This window comes from Zootoca vivipara, chromosome 9 (genome assembly GCF_965207765.1).
Source record: "Zootoca vivipara chromosome 9, rZooViv2.hap1.1, whole genome shotgun sequence".
NCBI lineage: Eukaryota > Metazoa > Chordata > Lepidosauria > Squamata > Lacertidae > Zootoca > Zootoca vivipara.
In genome coordinates, this window is record NC_142592.1 from 5,970,420 (window position 1) to 5,983,312 (window position 12,893).

Below are 12,893 nucleotides of genomic sequence, written 5' to 3' on the forward strand. Positions count from 1 at the left end.
TATTGGTTTGATTTTATTATGTATTTTGTGGTTTTTATATTGTAATATTGTGAACCACCCCGAGATCTGTGGATGAAGGGCGGTATACTAATCATCACTATCATAATCATCATCACCACCTCCCTGCAGCAGTGTTAGAAACTGAGATATGAAAGCTAGGAGCTTAAACCTAGGTTACAGGCACAACAACGGAATGTCTAGATGTGTTGTTTTATAACAAGAATACAAAGCTGAAAAGGAACTGCAGCTAAAATCTTATGTTCATTTTTCACATGGTCTAGTCCTCATCTGAAGACTGCAAAAAACCAAGCCAAACTTCATCTGACTGTCCCCCTAATATTCTTATGAGGGTCCCTTCTCCAGTCTTCAGAGAGTGGCTGGAAGTGGGGAGGCAAAAAAAGGTCCCCCTTTCCTTCCAGAAAGTGGCAATTTTCATCTGAAATCTTAGGCACAATACTACACCCAGAGCTCAGAAACTGCTCGCATTCATGAAATTCCCTGTCACAAAACGCGCCAAGAACAATGAGAGTTTCGAACGTTGCCCTGCAGGAAGGACAGGCAAAACCTAAATACACATACCTGAGTCTTTCCACCAGTGCCCTCCTGGACAAGACTCCGGGACATTGAGCAAGTAATAGCAAAGGTCTGGAAAAAGGATCCTGCAGAATTACATATGCCTAATGCAATGAGTTCCTGTCAACACAGAAAAAGTAGAACAAAAGTAGTAAAAACAAGATGAGCATGCTGGATCAGGCCAACGGCCGATCTAGTCCTGTTCTCACTATTATATTCTCTCTCTCTTACTCTCTCTTTCCAGCAGTAGTCATGCTGAGCCTCGCCATAGATACATATCAAAGGTGGTACTTATACACATGACTATTAGCTCCTAAATAAGAAACTGCTTTGCAACTAATTGGGGATGGAGAACTGCATAAAGATAATTTAAGCACTGAATTTTAAAAAATAGAAAGCAATGTTCTTAAAGTCCATAAGCACAAAACTAAAACTTCAAAATCTTTGTAAAGCTGAAGTGGCCTGCACCAAACTTGCAAGGAAGGATCCTTTATTATTACAGTCAAACCTTGGTTCCTGAACGCCTCCGTTATCATAATCATCATCATAATAATAACAATAATAGTAATTTATTTATACCCCACCATCAAATATTAAAAGCTTCCTTAAACAGGGCTGAACAGGATGTATGTTACGGCTCCTGATTGCCCCAAACCTGGAAGTAAATGCTATGGTTTTCAAATGATTTTCGGAAGTTGAGTCGAACATGCTACACAGCTTCTGTTTTGAGTTTCCCTATTGTAGTGAGGCTTCTGCTTTCAGTTTTTGGTTGTCGAACGTTCTGGAAGTCAAATGGTCTTCCGGAATGGATTATGTTTAACAACCAAGGTTTGACTGTATTAGGCAGGTGTACTGAAAGCAAATCTTTCTAAAGGAAGAATCTTCTCTTGCCAACTCATAAGACTTCTTCAATTAGGATACGAGGTCAGTGCATATTTAATTATTCCAACCTAACCATGGTTAGCAGTTCAGGAATTTTACATCTTCACTGGGCCCTGGAAATGTAGGGAGGCTATTTTTTAGATAAGCAGCTAGCTTTTGGAAAGATTTCCCACCAATTTCAACAGGCTTTGGACCAGATAGTGAAAGACATACGGTATATTACATTCAAATTACCTGATTTCCATCAACTTTATAGCCATGCTTGAGAGCAAAGATTTTGGCCATGGAGATTGTCATGGAAAATCCTACAAGTGCTATGGCTATTGCATCCACAAATACTGCTGGGATGAGGCTGATATCTGGTACTTGTGGAGGACGTAATCTGCAAGAAATTAAAGGGGAAAACTATTATCTACTGGCTGTATTAAACTACAGAGGGCTAAGAAGATATGTTTAATTCCACATCCCTACCCTTTGGGGATATGGCCAACAACATCTACTCCATAAGTCTTTGACAGATTCATCCCAGCTGAAGCTCCAGTACCAATCACCACCTTTAAAAAGAACACACATGAAACAAGAGGCAACTTGGTTACAATAAGAAAACTTGGAAGCTAATCCAAGAGGGAGTTCAGTCTGAGGTTTTGTCTGCACAGTGAGGGACATTCAAAACCATGCTTAAGAGGACATACTTAAGACAGCCCTTCTTATCCCTCACTTACTACAATGATCTCCATAGGGATAGGAACTGGAAGTTTCTTCTTTAAGCGGTCGTTGATTTCTTTACCACTCAGCAACAAAACCATGCAAATTAGTCCAACAACCAAAGCTGCTATGTTGGTTTTTGTGATGTTTTCAAACACAGCAATTAAACTCTGCAAGACAACAAAATGTGGAATGTTATTCATAAGTGATATAGTCAAAGGAGAAGCAGATGTGGATCTTTATGTGGAAATGTGATGTTCGATGCAGAATATAGCACCCTGAGAACCTCAAATTTCTCTTTTCATGTTTCTATCCCTTATGGGTGTTAAAGTAGGCTTGAAAGAAAGTAGACAAGCTTCATGAAATCTTTGAGGCTAAAGAGGGCTAAGTGGGATTTTCAGTGGTGGTGGTAGTGGAGGCTACGTGGAAAGATAAAATACATCAGTTTTTCTCAATCTGTACAATTTATTCAAATCACAGAATTAATTCAGTTTAGAGAACTCAGCTTTCTTTGATAATGACTTTTAAATTCCTCACACAGAAGTGCATATGATCCTTTTATCTCTTAAGTTCCAAATGGATAGCAATATCTAAGACAAAACATACTACGCTGACTTAATAACTTGCATCTGTGTTGACCGCAAACACATACCAATGCTGGAAATAATGATTTCAAACCTTTCCCAGCAAATCCAATCTGTTTAAAAGGTACATAAACTGATCTACAGGCAAGGCGCTGCCAACAGGTCTTCAGGGTTACCATAGGAATGAAATTCAGTGTTGATTAAGCAGCAGTGATCTTTCCTAGAGGTTGGCAAGGGGGCTGCAGGAGAAATGCATGCAGAGAAATGCATGTATTAAATATGCTTGATCTCAAAATTCCTGGGTGAAGGTTTTGGTTGCTTCTCTACAGTATTTCAGATCTAAAAATTTGTGCTAACCATAAGTCATAGCTAAGTGACAAATGCAAACACCAAAACAAATTATCCAAATCCTAAAATGTATCGAGAATGTTAAAACCATTAACACAATGAAGTTTTGCTTAACCAGGTTTTCCTACTGTCACATAAATATGAATGGCATTTTGCCAGAGTGAAGACAAAAATTATTACTTGAAAACAAAAATGGTGGCTTGTGTGCATTTGTGTTTTGCCAATTTGACTAGCACTTATGGTGTTCAAGAAATATATTTCCCACAGCCTCAGAAATGCTAAAGCAAAAGTTGCATAGAGTTGGGATATCCTAAATAATTCCCTGTCTGCAAATACAGTTGTAGAAAGGAAATCAGGTTAGTCTGATATCACCCATGTAAGGTAGCTGCTGAAGGATACTACTAGATTCCTAGTAAAGGCTTTTCTATGTGACAATTTGCTTAAATCAGTTTATTTTTCCCCACTGCTATTCTTCAGTGACTCAAACTGTGTTGGACACATGTATTCCTCATTCTGTTTTAAAATCCTTGCTACTGGTATCTTAGTTCTTGGAAAGTAACTTACAGAAAAGCCATATGATTGCTTCACTTTGACTGTTCTCCAATATCAAGAAATCTGTTCTGGGGAATTGGTTTTTCCTCCGTCATTTACACTGTTGTAATCCAATAATTAAAGAGACACAAGTAAGCTGCTATTTGTACTGGAAAAAATCCAAATTCAAACCTTAGCAAAAACACCAAAGGCATGTCCCTAGAGCCATCTATATGATTTGTAGAACTTTGTTTGGGGGCGTGGGCGGAATGCACAGGAATGTAGGGATTTTATGGAAGTAGATTTGCAGTGCTTTGCTTGCCAATTGACTAATTATGTGGTTTTTCATCTGAAGGGCACTATCACCCAGCATAACAATGGTCTCTGAGATTCTGAGCAGCATGAAGAATTATCAGTCAAGGGCCAATCTATATTTCTGGTGGCTATCAGAAAATTGGCAGGTGGGGAGGAAGAACAGAGGAATCTCCCTTGTACAAAGTCAAACCATTGGTCCATCTAGCTCAGTATTGTCTACACTGGTTGGCAGCAGCTCTGCAAGTTTTCAGACAGAGTTATTTTCCAGCCTTAACTGGAAATGCTGGGGTTTGAACCGAGGGCCTTCTGAATGCAAAGCAGATGTTCTACTACTGAGCTATGGTCCTTCTCAAGGTTCAGCATTGTCTGCAATTTCTTCTACTCCCCCTCCCAAAGAGGTGGGAATCTTGGTCAGGGGCAAAAGAGCTGCAGGCAGAGTTTGAAACTCCCATTGTTCTAGGTGCATTATGCAACAGGGAATTACATTAGCGTGAGCCGTTTCTGAGTTCTGCACTGTGCCTAAGATTTCAGATTAAAACCGCAGAGTGGAAGGAAAGGAGGAACTTCCAACTACTCTCTAAAGACTGGAGAAGAGACCCCCTTAAGAATATTAGGGGGTGGGCAGGGGAAAGACTAGAACATGTGAAAACTGAACATAATATTTTAGGTGCAGTTCATTCATTTTCAGCTTTCTATTCTTGTTATTAAAAAAAGTGCCTCGACATTCCATTGTTGTGCCCATAATTTAGGCTTACGGTGCCATTTAGTTCCTAGCTTTCACATCTCTGTTTCTAACACTGACTGGACGGATTTTATGGAACAGATTATATACACATACCTCTTGCCTCTTTTCAGCTGCAGTGTAAAAAGTGGTAATTTGGGCTCGTATGCTCCCAACAAAAGGTATACTGGCCTTGACACTAACATAGTTTCCTATAATATAAGCTATATATGAGACCTATCAATGTCAGCTCAGTAATTGGCCACAAATAATATCTGACTTCTTCATAGTTTGCAATGGTACGTTAGAATTAAAATTGCCTTGTTGGAGCTGACCAATGCCAGGAGGGACCAGACAGATGCCCTTGAAGATTTATTTATTTGAAGATGTATCGTTTGCTTTTCAACTCAAATGCCTTCTGAAAGCAGATAACAGTATGAAAAACCATCTGGTACTTAGATGTGTACCGCGGCTGAACACTGAGGATCCATATAGCTGTCATATTAAATAGCCACTGATCAATCAATTCTCTGCCCTCTCTATTTTTAAAACCATCTATGCTAGTGACCATTACAAAGAAAATGAAGCAAAAGCAGAAGGCTATATATTTATAACTGACATAACTATTTCAGAGTACTGAAAAATCTGTCTTTCTTTAGGTTGTGTCTACACTATACTCTATAAGCTCACACTGGTTAAATCATCATTGCTCCCTCACTTCTAGGTGCCTGAAGGATCTCAAAGGGAAGTTTCTGAGGAACCTCACAAAATGAAAATATTCCCTGGCAAAACCCATGAGTGATCCATTTGAAAGCTGGTTAATATTTCTTTGTGGATATGGACTTTGTGGATATGAACTGGCTTTAAACACTAAGGAATGTTCCCTTCCAGATATAGTTACTTACATAAAGAAAGGAGAGGGGTCCACTGAACCTTTTAGTCTTAATTCCAAGCAGATACTTTAATTGGGATGTAAAGACGTGCACAGCTGCAGCAGTGGTGAATCCCCGGACCAGGGGCTCCGTAAGATAAATAGCTACAAATCCAAATCGAAGGAGTCCTAAACACAACTAACGGAGAGAGAGAAGAGCCATGTTCAATGAATCATCATTTAAGAGCCAGTACAGTACAGAGTCATAGAGAAGCCAAGTTCAGCACACTGGATCAAGAGCAAAGCCACCTCTTGCAACCATGCAGGCCTCCTCTTACACCTCCCAGCCCAAAGTGTTGAAGCATGTCAAGACTGCCAGGTCTAATACTTGTGTGATTTGCATGTTCTGGTGGGTTGCACAGTGTGTGGTTATAGAAGTGGCAAGCGTAAACAGCAAAAGTTTCAGGAAAGCAGGAAAAAATTATTGTCTTTAAGTTGGACGAAGAGATAACAGGACACCTATAACCAAGGTGGCCTGAGAGGATTTCCGGAAGTCATGAGACCTCCTGGGCTCTTCCATACTTCTTTGCCACTCCATGTGACCAATGAAAGCAACACAAGTTATGTTTCTTAGAAGAAAATGTTATTTTTAAAAGAACAAAGTCTACCTAGTTGTGCTTACTACGTGACCTGGTTATTTGCCAGTAAGTCTAGAACCAAAGAACTAATCACAACAATACAAACACAACACATAGGCTAATGCTTGGCAGGGGGTTGGATTGGATGGCCCTTGTGGCCTCTTCCAACTCTATGATTCTATGATTCTAACAGTTAGTAGAAAATATATAATAGAATAATGATATCATTCAAATTATAGGAGTAAGCCAATCAAAATTCTTATATACAATATAACAGAGTGGTAGCGAGGAACATCAAGCTGTGGTTCAAAACAGATGTCTAAGGACAGTCTCACAATAGTCTTTCAAAAGTATCAACAGATGTCTCAAAAGTTTCAAAAACGCATACCCTGTTCTCCTCACTTCTCACTCCACAGTCCAACACGAAAACACAGACTGAAGTTACTTCCCCAAAATGTAGGTTGCCATTTTAAATCCTGAGTGGGAGATCAGGTGGATGGACCAAGGGCTTACTAAGGTGGAGTTCCGCACAGCAATATTCAAATCTTTTGGGCAGCAATATTCAAAACCTAGACCAACAGTGAGGTTACCTGTATGATCCCCGAGAGTAAGGTAACTGCGACAGCTACTTTCACCCTCATGTCATCTCTGGCATTGTTTTCAAGATCCGTGTTATTGGTAGAGTTGGCATCCATATTAGCAAACATTTCATCAGGGGCTTCTCTGACAGCAACTCCGCCAATCATCAGGCTGATTACAGCAAAGGTTCCTGCAAGAGTGTGGATTGAGGGGAGATAAATGTTTATTATTACCAGGGAAGCTTACATTTTTTCCCCATATCACAAATATTTCAGCTTCTGAAAAGAGAATTTAATCTTCCTTAGTGCAGTTATATATACACACACACAAGTACACGCACCAACACCACCTTATGGACCTGAATTAATATTTCCATCAATGTCATAGAATCATAGAATTGTAGAGTTGGATGGGACTCTGAGGACCCATCTAGTCCAAAGCCCTGCAAAGCAGGAATTCAAATGTCAATGAGAAACTTTCAGTTACTGAAAACGAGTTGGCAAAAACAAGGCAAAAAATATTTGCTATTAATAACAATAATTTATAATGCATTTGAGTATCCAAAGCACCACACTTAATTGCACTACCCTGGTTCTCATATAAACTTTGCTGAATTACAAGCCATTAAAAGTGATCACATCTGACACACAATGAAATTAAAATGGCACAAAAGTGAGCTGCCTAAGGACGTACAACAGTGATGGAAAAACTATGCTCCCCCAAATATTGTTGGATTCCAGCTCCCATCATCACTGGCCATGTTGGCTGAGGTTGATGTAAGCTGGAATCCAACAACATCTGGAGGACCTCATCTTTCCCACCATTGCCATAGTTAAGCTGGGGCCGAATAAATGTTAAATGTTGGGGCAGCAGTTGATGCATGGAGGTTATAAGCCAGTTTTGTGACCTCGTGCTGTAGCTGTGACTTTGGCTGGCATGATGAATACAAGTAGATTTGACTCCAAAACTTTAAAAATGGTATCCAGTAAGAAGATAGAACAGTGGGTAATACTCCTCTGGGGGTGCATCTAACTGGTCCTGATGCAGAAGTGCATTTCGTTAATCTGACCTTTAAAGAAAACAAACGTTTGCATGCTAAAATATTTACCTATTGATATGTGTCTGGAAGTTCCAAAAAAAGTGTACAGAAAGACCGGATAAAATGAAGAATATAGGCCAAATACTGGAGGTACTGCTGCCAGTAATGCATAAGCTAATCCTGAGAGAGAGAGAGAGAATTCAGATTCAACACTAATTATTCAAATGAAAAGAAAAAAGTTCATATACATGCTACATTGATAACAGATACTATGCCCAAACAATCAGTGTACAGTCTCCCCTACCCCAATACATCCTTCATCAATAACTAGCAGGACAGTCAATAGTATGAAGAGAAGAAAGTGGTGAACCCAAACTGAACCATCAACCAGTTCCTAGGGCTGCAGCCACTGCTCCTCTGCCCAGCCCCACTGGCAACTGGGGAAGGCAAGCAGACCTCATCAGAGCAGGGGCAGGGGGCAGTTTTAGCCTGAGAGTCTGTACATGCTAGTCCTTAAAATACAACTAGCATATGCTTTTATGTAGGAATTGCTCCCGTGAGTCTTCTTAGAATCGGGCAGTCCAAAATTCACTCAGATTTGAATTCACTCTGGGAGAGCAAAAGGAAAAAAATGGCAAGAAGAGGGGAAAATATTCTGCATAAAAAACTGCACATCTGTTGTTCACATGATTACTCAGCTTAATTATTTATTCTGCTTGCTTACATGTACTAAAATAAGGACATAATCTGATGGTGGTATAGATTGTGGAGTCAAAAGTCTGTGTGTCATCGGGACTTGCCACATTAAGAGTCACAAAAAATCCTATAAAGGATGGATATTAAACTAATTCAGCAAAATTTAATTCATTTACTACTGCAGGCCATCAACTGCGAAGCCTGACATGTTTTAACTAGTGGGAATGCACTAGTTAAATGCATTACCCTCAAAGGGTAGTCATTACAATGACAAAATTGTTAACTTTATTACAGAAATACACTATTTTCATACAGGAGGACTTTTAAACAAGATATTTCCATTGTGAAAACTGAGGGGGTTTATTCCCATTAGATGAATGTAACACCTCAGTTGATTGACATATGAGGTGCCCTGCATTATGCATCTCCAGAAGGCATGTGACACCCTCATGAAAAGTGACTGTACAATCAGCTGGAAGTTGACTGTCTCCAAAAGATCTCTCAAGGCTGTTCTGAAGATTCCAAAAAGAAGAAAGTTGAAAAGTTAAATTTCACTAACCTTGAGGAAGCTGCATGACCCCAGTGCTTATTCCTGATATAATGTCTCCCAGCAAATACTCCTTCACTGGATAGCGGGGGAGCCATGTAAAAATAGGTAAGAAATTACACAGAACAGATTTGGCTTTCTTGGAAGAGCAACTGAAAAATACAAGGGGGAAAGGAGAAAAAGTGGTGTCAGCTGAAAGTAACTGGCAAGATGTACATTGCTTGTGCACGGGCAGAAAATACCTTCATCAAAGGAAATATATCGTATCTACTATGAGAATGTAGAATGAGTCCTTGTATGTTCTCTATCTTTTATTTCAAATAACTCTTTGACAGTGGAATGCCAGCACATTAGAAGATTACGCTCTTCCCTCTGACATGCTAACTTTCTCCAGAACAGTGTGGAAGGTGACCCTGGGGCCTACAGGGGGAAATCTAAAAAATGCTTTCATACAAACCCAATTTTGCCAGCAGGAACCTCCCCCATGAACAGAAGGAGCCCTTCTGTGAATGAAAGGGCAATTTGGCATCCATGCCAATTAATCTACTGACTGCATAAATAGCTAAGATGTCCTACCGACAAGAATGTGCTATCTTCTGAGCAAGAGGCAAAGAGGTCTTCTCCTTCTTGTGCAGTTGCTTTTGTAGGGTTCCTTGGTTATATATGCGCCTTTCCACACAGTATCTCTGGTCCAACACATGGCAAGTTTCATCCTCTACAGCATGCTCCATAGTACATTTCAGGGAAAGGGAACTGAAGTTGCTCCTTGAAGATGCTATCAAAATATAAGCATTTTTTAAAAGGACAATTTAAAGAAGTGCTCCCTTCTGTGGAAGATAATAACAGAGTACTTTCATATGAAGAGAGGAGGAGACACAAACCTACTCCTGGGCCCTCTGCCCCACAAAGAGATTATCTCAAGACCAACTTCTCTGTGAGAGAGAGCCAGGAGAGGGAGGGAGCACACATCTACTCTTACTTCAGCTAGACTCTTCCCTCTCCTGCAGCCATATAAACCCAACTATCCTGAGAGAGAGAGAGAGAGAGAGAGAGAGAGAGAGAGAGAGAGAGAGAGAGAAGAACTAGGAGACCAAAGAACTAATAGACTGAAGGAGGAAGAAGGGCACTGCTATCACCACACACCTGTCTCTTCTTTCCACATGGACCAGGGAAGAACAACTGTTCTGTGATAAGAGAACCCAGGAGTGTGGGTGACACCACAAAGTCACCATCACACACCAGTTTACGGTTCAACCAGAATGTCCTGTTCCTCCACATCCACCCCGAGGCCATGCAACATCAGAAGACAGGCAGAGCAAAAGATCATTGTAACCCTTCTCCCTGGTCATCTCAGAGATGCCCCTACTATGGCAGGAGTGGGCAGATGATAGACTTACTGGGATAGATCAGGGAGATTTCCAGATCATCAAGAGTTTCTATCTCACAACTGTTCTTTAATTCTATCTGTAACTTTTAGCAGATAATATCACAGGGTGAGTCTTGTGGGGAAAGCCAGGTGGCTGGTGGTTTCAGAGCTATTCTGTCACACAAGCACCCCTCCCAAATTTAGGCAACTTGTTTGGGGACACACAGAATTGTGGTATAGGCAGGACTCATTGCCAGAAGTGGGCATGGACATATGAAATGATAAATAAATGCCAATGTCTGGCAGCAACCTTCCCTTATGTTGTAAATATCAACCTGCTCAGGCTCAGAGATCTGCAAGATCAGCCACTCTGAAGGTCCCACCAGTAACTGTGCCACATTGGGCAGCGACTTATAGGGTCCTTTCTCTGGTAGCCAGGAATAGTACTCTTTCCCATTACTATGGTGTCAATACTACATGATTTTTATGCCAGTTGATGATCTTTATTCACCAAGATATTTGGGGGCAATTTATCAGTCCTGCCCATTTGTAATGGGGGATTGGTTGCTGCTATTGGCTGGCTATGGATTTTAGTACCAGTTTTACCGTGTTATTCTGTTTTGTAGCTTTCATAATTTTATGGATGTAAACCACCCTAAGGTTATTTTTTTATGAAGTGTGTTATAGAAATTTATTGAATGAACGAATTGAGAGCAGTTTGTCAGGGATATCACAATAATACACCACAGCATAGATTTTCTGAAGCAAAGTCAAGATTTGGGAATGGAAAAAAATCAGCCCCTCTGTGTAAAGGAAAATAAAGAATGAAAAGCTGCTCTTGAGCAATCTCAGTGCACACCTTAAAAGACCAAACAGACAACCATAAAAGCTACAGCAATACTTATCTGCCTAGTAAGAATTATTGGGTGTATCCAAGAGGCCAAACACAAAGACTTACCGGTAATAACTGTTGGCTCTTAAATGTGACTGATAAGTCAGGCTTTGAAAGGGCTTCTTGCCACTTATCAACTTGAAAGTGTTAGAAGAATAGATGCATACTGCAGAGTTATATCACCTGGAGATACTGTACATATAAGCAAGCTCAGCTTTTGCTTCCCAAAGAACAAAATATTGTTATAGCAGACATGTGTCTGAATATGCCTTTGTTAGACTAACAGCCCAGGATAACTGGTGGCTTTTTGTCAATTAAACTATTAGTTAGTTGCTGGTCTGCTGGTAGCTAGGGGAAATTCATTGTTTTTGAATGACATCCCTGTGGTAATTTAGAGAATTTGACACTCCTTCACCTAAGAGGAGGGCCCAGGGATGTATTGGTGGAAAAGAGCACCTGACAATTTGAAGAAAGAAGTAGGGAGCTGTCTTAAGGCATCTAGGGTTGCAAGGCCTCTCTCTGGGAACCTGATGTAAGATGGAAGAGCTGCCGCCCTTTAGTAATGCTTCAGTCTCCACATGCTTTGTATATTTGTAAATAAAGAAAATACTACAAAAATGCAAGAAGTATCAATTGCTTTCTTTTCATGTTTTGGGTTAAGTGAGATTCTGTACACCACCTTAACATATTTGTTTGTATATGACTCTGCAGTATAGCAATAAAATAGTAATAATAGATTGGAAACTAAATGCAGAAGTGCTGTTCCAGGAATTTCCCATTGATCAGAGAGAAGGTGCCTCCCCGCCCCACTGAAGTCTTGCTTAAGAGGGTTGCCTCTGGCTTCTGGCAAGATCTCTTGAAAGGGCTGCAAGATGATCTCGCCGGAACCTACAGCCACTTCTCCTTCCTTCTCTAGCAATGACAGAGCGCGGGCAGGGTCCCCATCCCTTGCCACAGGAGAAGTGAGGAGATGAAGCCACCACTTCTCTTCACTTCTCCAGAGCAGCAGGGCTGGGTGTGTTGCCCATGGAGGTGCCACCTTTTGGGATTCTGCTGCCTAAGGTGGATGCCTCAGTCCACCTCATAGGTCAGCCAGCTCTGATTGCCGGACATCACAAATGCAATTTCCATAGGGTTCAAAGGAAGAGAATCCAGCTATTCAGGGGGGAAAGGGGTTTTTGCAAGCCCCAAAAAACCTCAGAAGAAAGATTCTGAGGGCAGGCACCCAGCAGCACCAAAAAGCAGGTGACATTTTGACACAACTTCACATGCGAATGTTCGAAGGCTCTTATAAAGTTTGCTAAGACAGATGTTACACCTCCGCCAGGTAAAACCCCCCAAAAACCCTGTTCCAGAGTGCACCACCCAAAAGTGCATGCTGGGAAAAAGAAGCCAGAAGCTGTGTCTCCGACGACACCGCCGCCCGCACCTCAGCCCAGACCCAGAAATTTCCTGGATCGGGACAGGGTGGAGGAAGTGACAGGGATGAGCCGACAGGTGGGGGGGAGGAGGGGTCAGGATACCTCATGAGTCAGCTGGGGGGTGGGGGAAGGAGGGGCGGGATACTTCATGGGTCAGGACAGGGTGGGGGATGATCAGGACAATG

General features: G+C 41.1%; 1 protein-coding gene across 2 annotated transcripts in view; it reads right to left on the bottom strand.

Annotated features, from left to right (window-relative positions):
- SLC26A5 (solute carrier family 26 member 5) overlaps positions 1–12,893 on the bottom strand; it is a 33,643-nt gene that overhangs the window by 13,970 nt on the left and 6,780 nt on the right. For both annotated transcript variants that reach the window (XM_035127393.3, XM_088652143.1), the window contains exons 2-10: positions 9,606–9,804; positions 9,042–9,181; positions 7,856–7,966; positions 6,759–6,937; positions 5,565–5,729; positions 2,178–2,330; positions 1,927–2,009; positions 1,690–1,837; positions 580–693 (exon numbers count right to left, since the gene is read on the bottom strand). In XM_035127393.3, coding sequence (XP_034983284.3) covers positions 580–693; positions 1,690–1,837; positions 1,927–2,009; positions 2,178–2,330; positions 5,565–5,729; positions 6,759–6,937; positions 7,856–7,966; positions 9,042–9,181; positions 9,606–9,760 — 1,248 coding nt within the window. In that variant the 5' untranslated portion in view covers positions 9,761–9,804. The remainder of the gene's footprint in view (positions 1–579; positions 694–1,689; positions 1,838–1,926; positions 2,010–2,177; positions 2,331–5,564; positions 5,730–6,758; positions 6,938–7,855; positions 7,967–9,041; positions 9,182–9,605; positions 9,805–12,893) is intronic.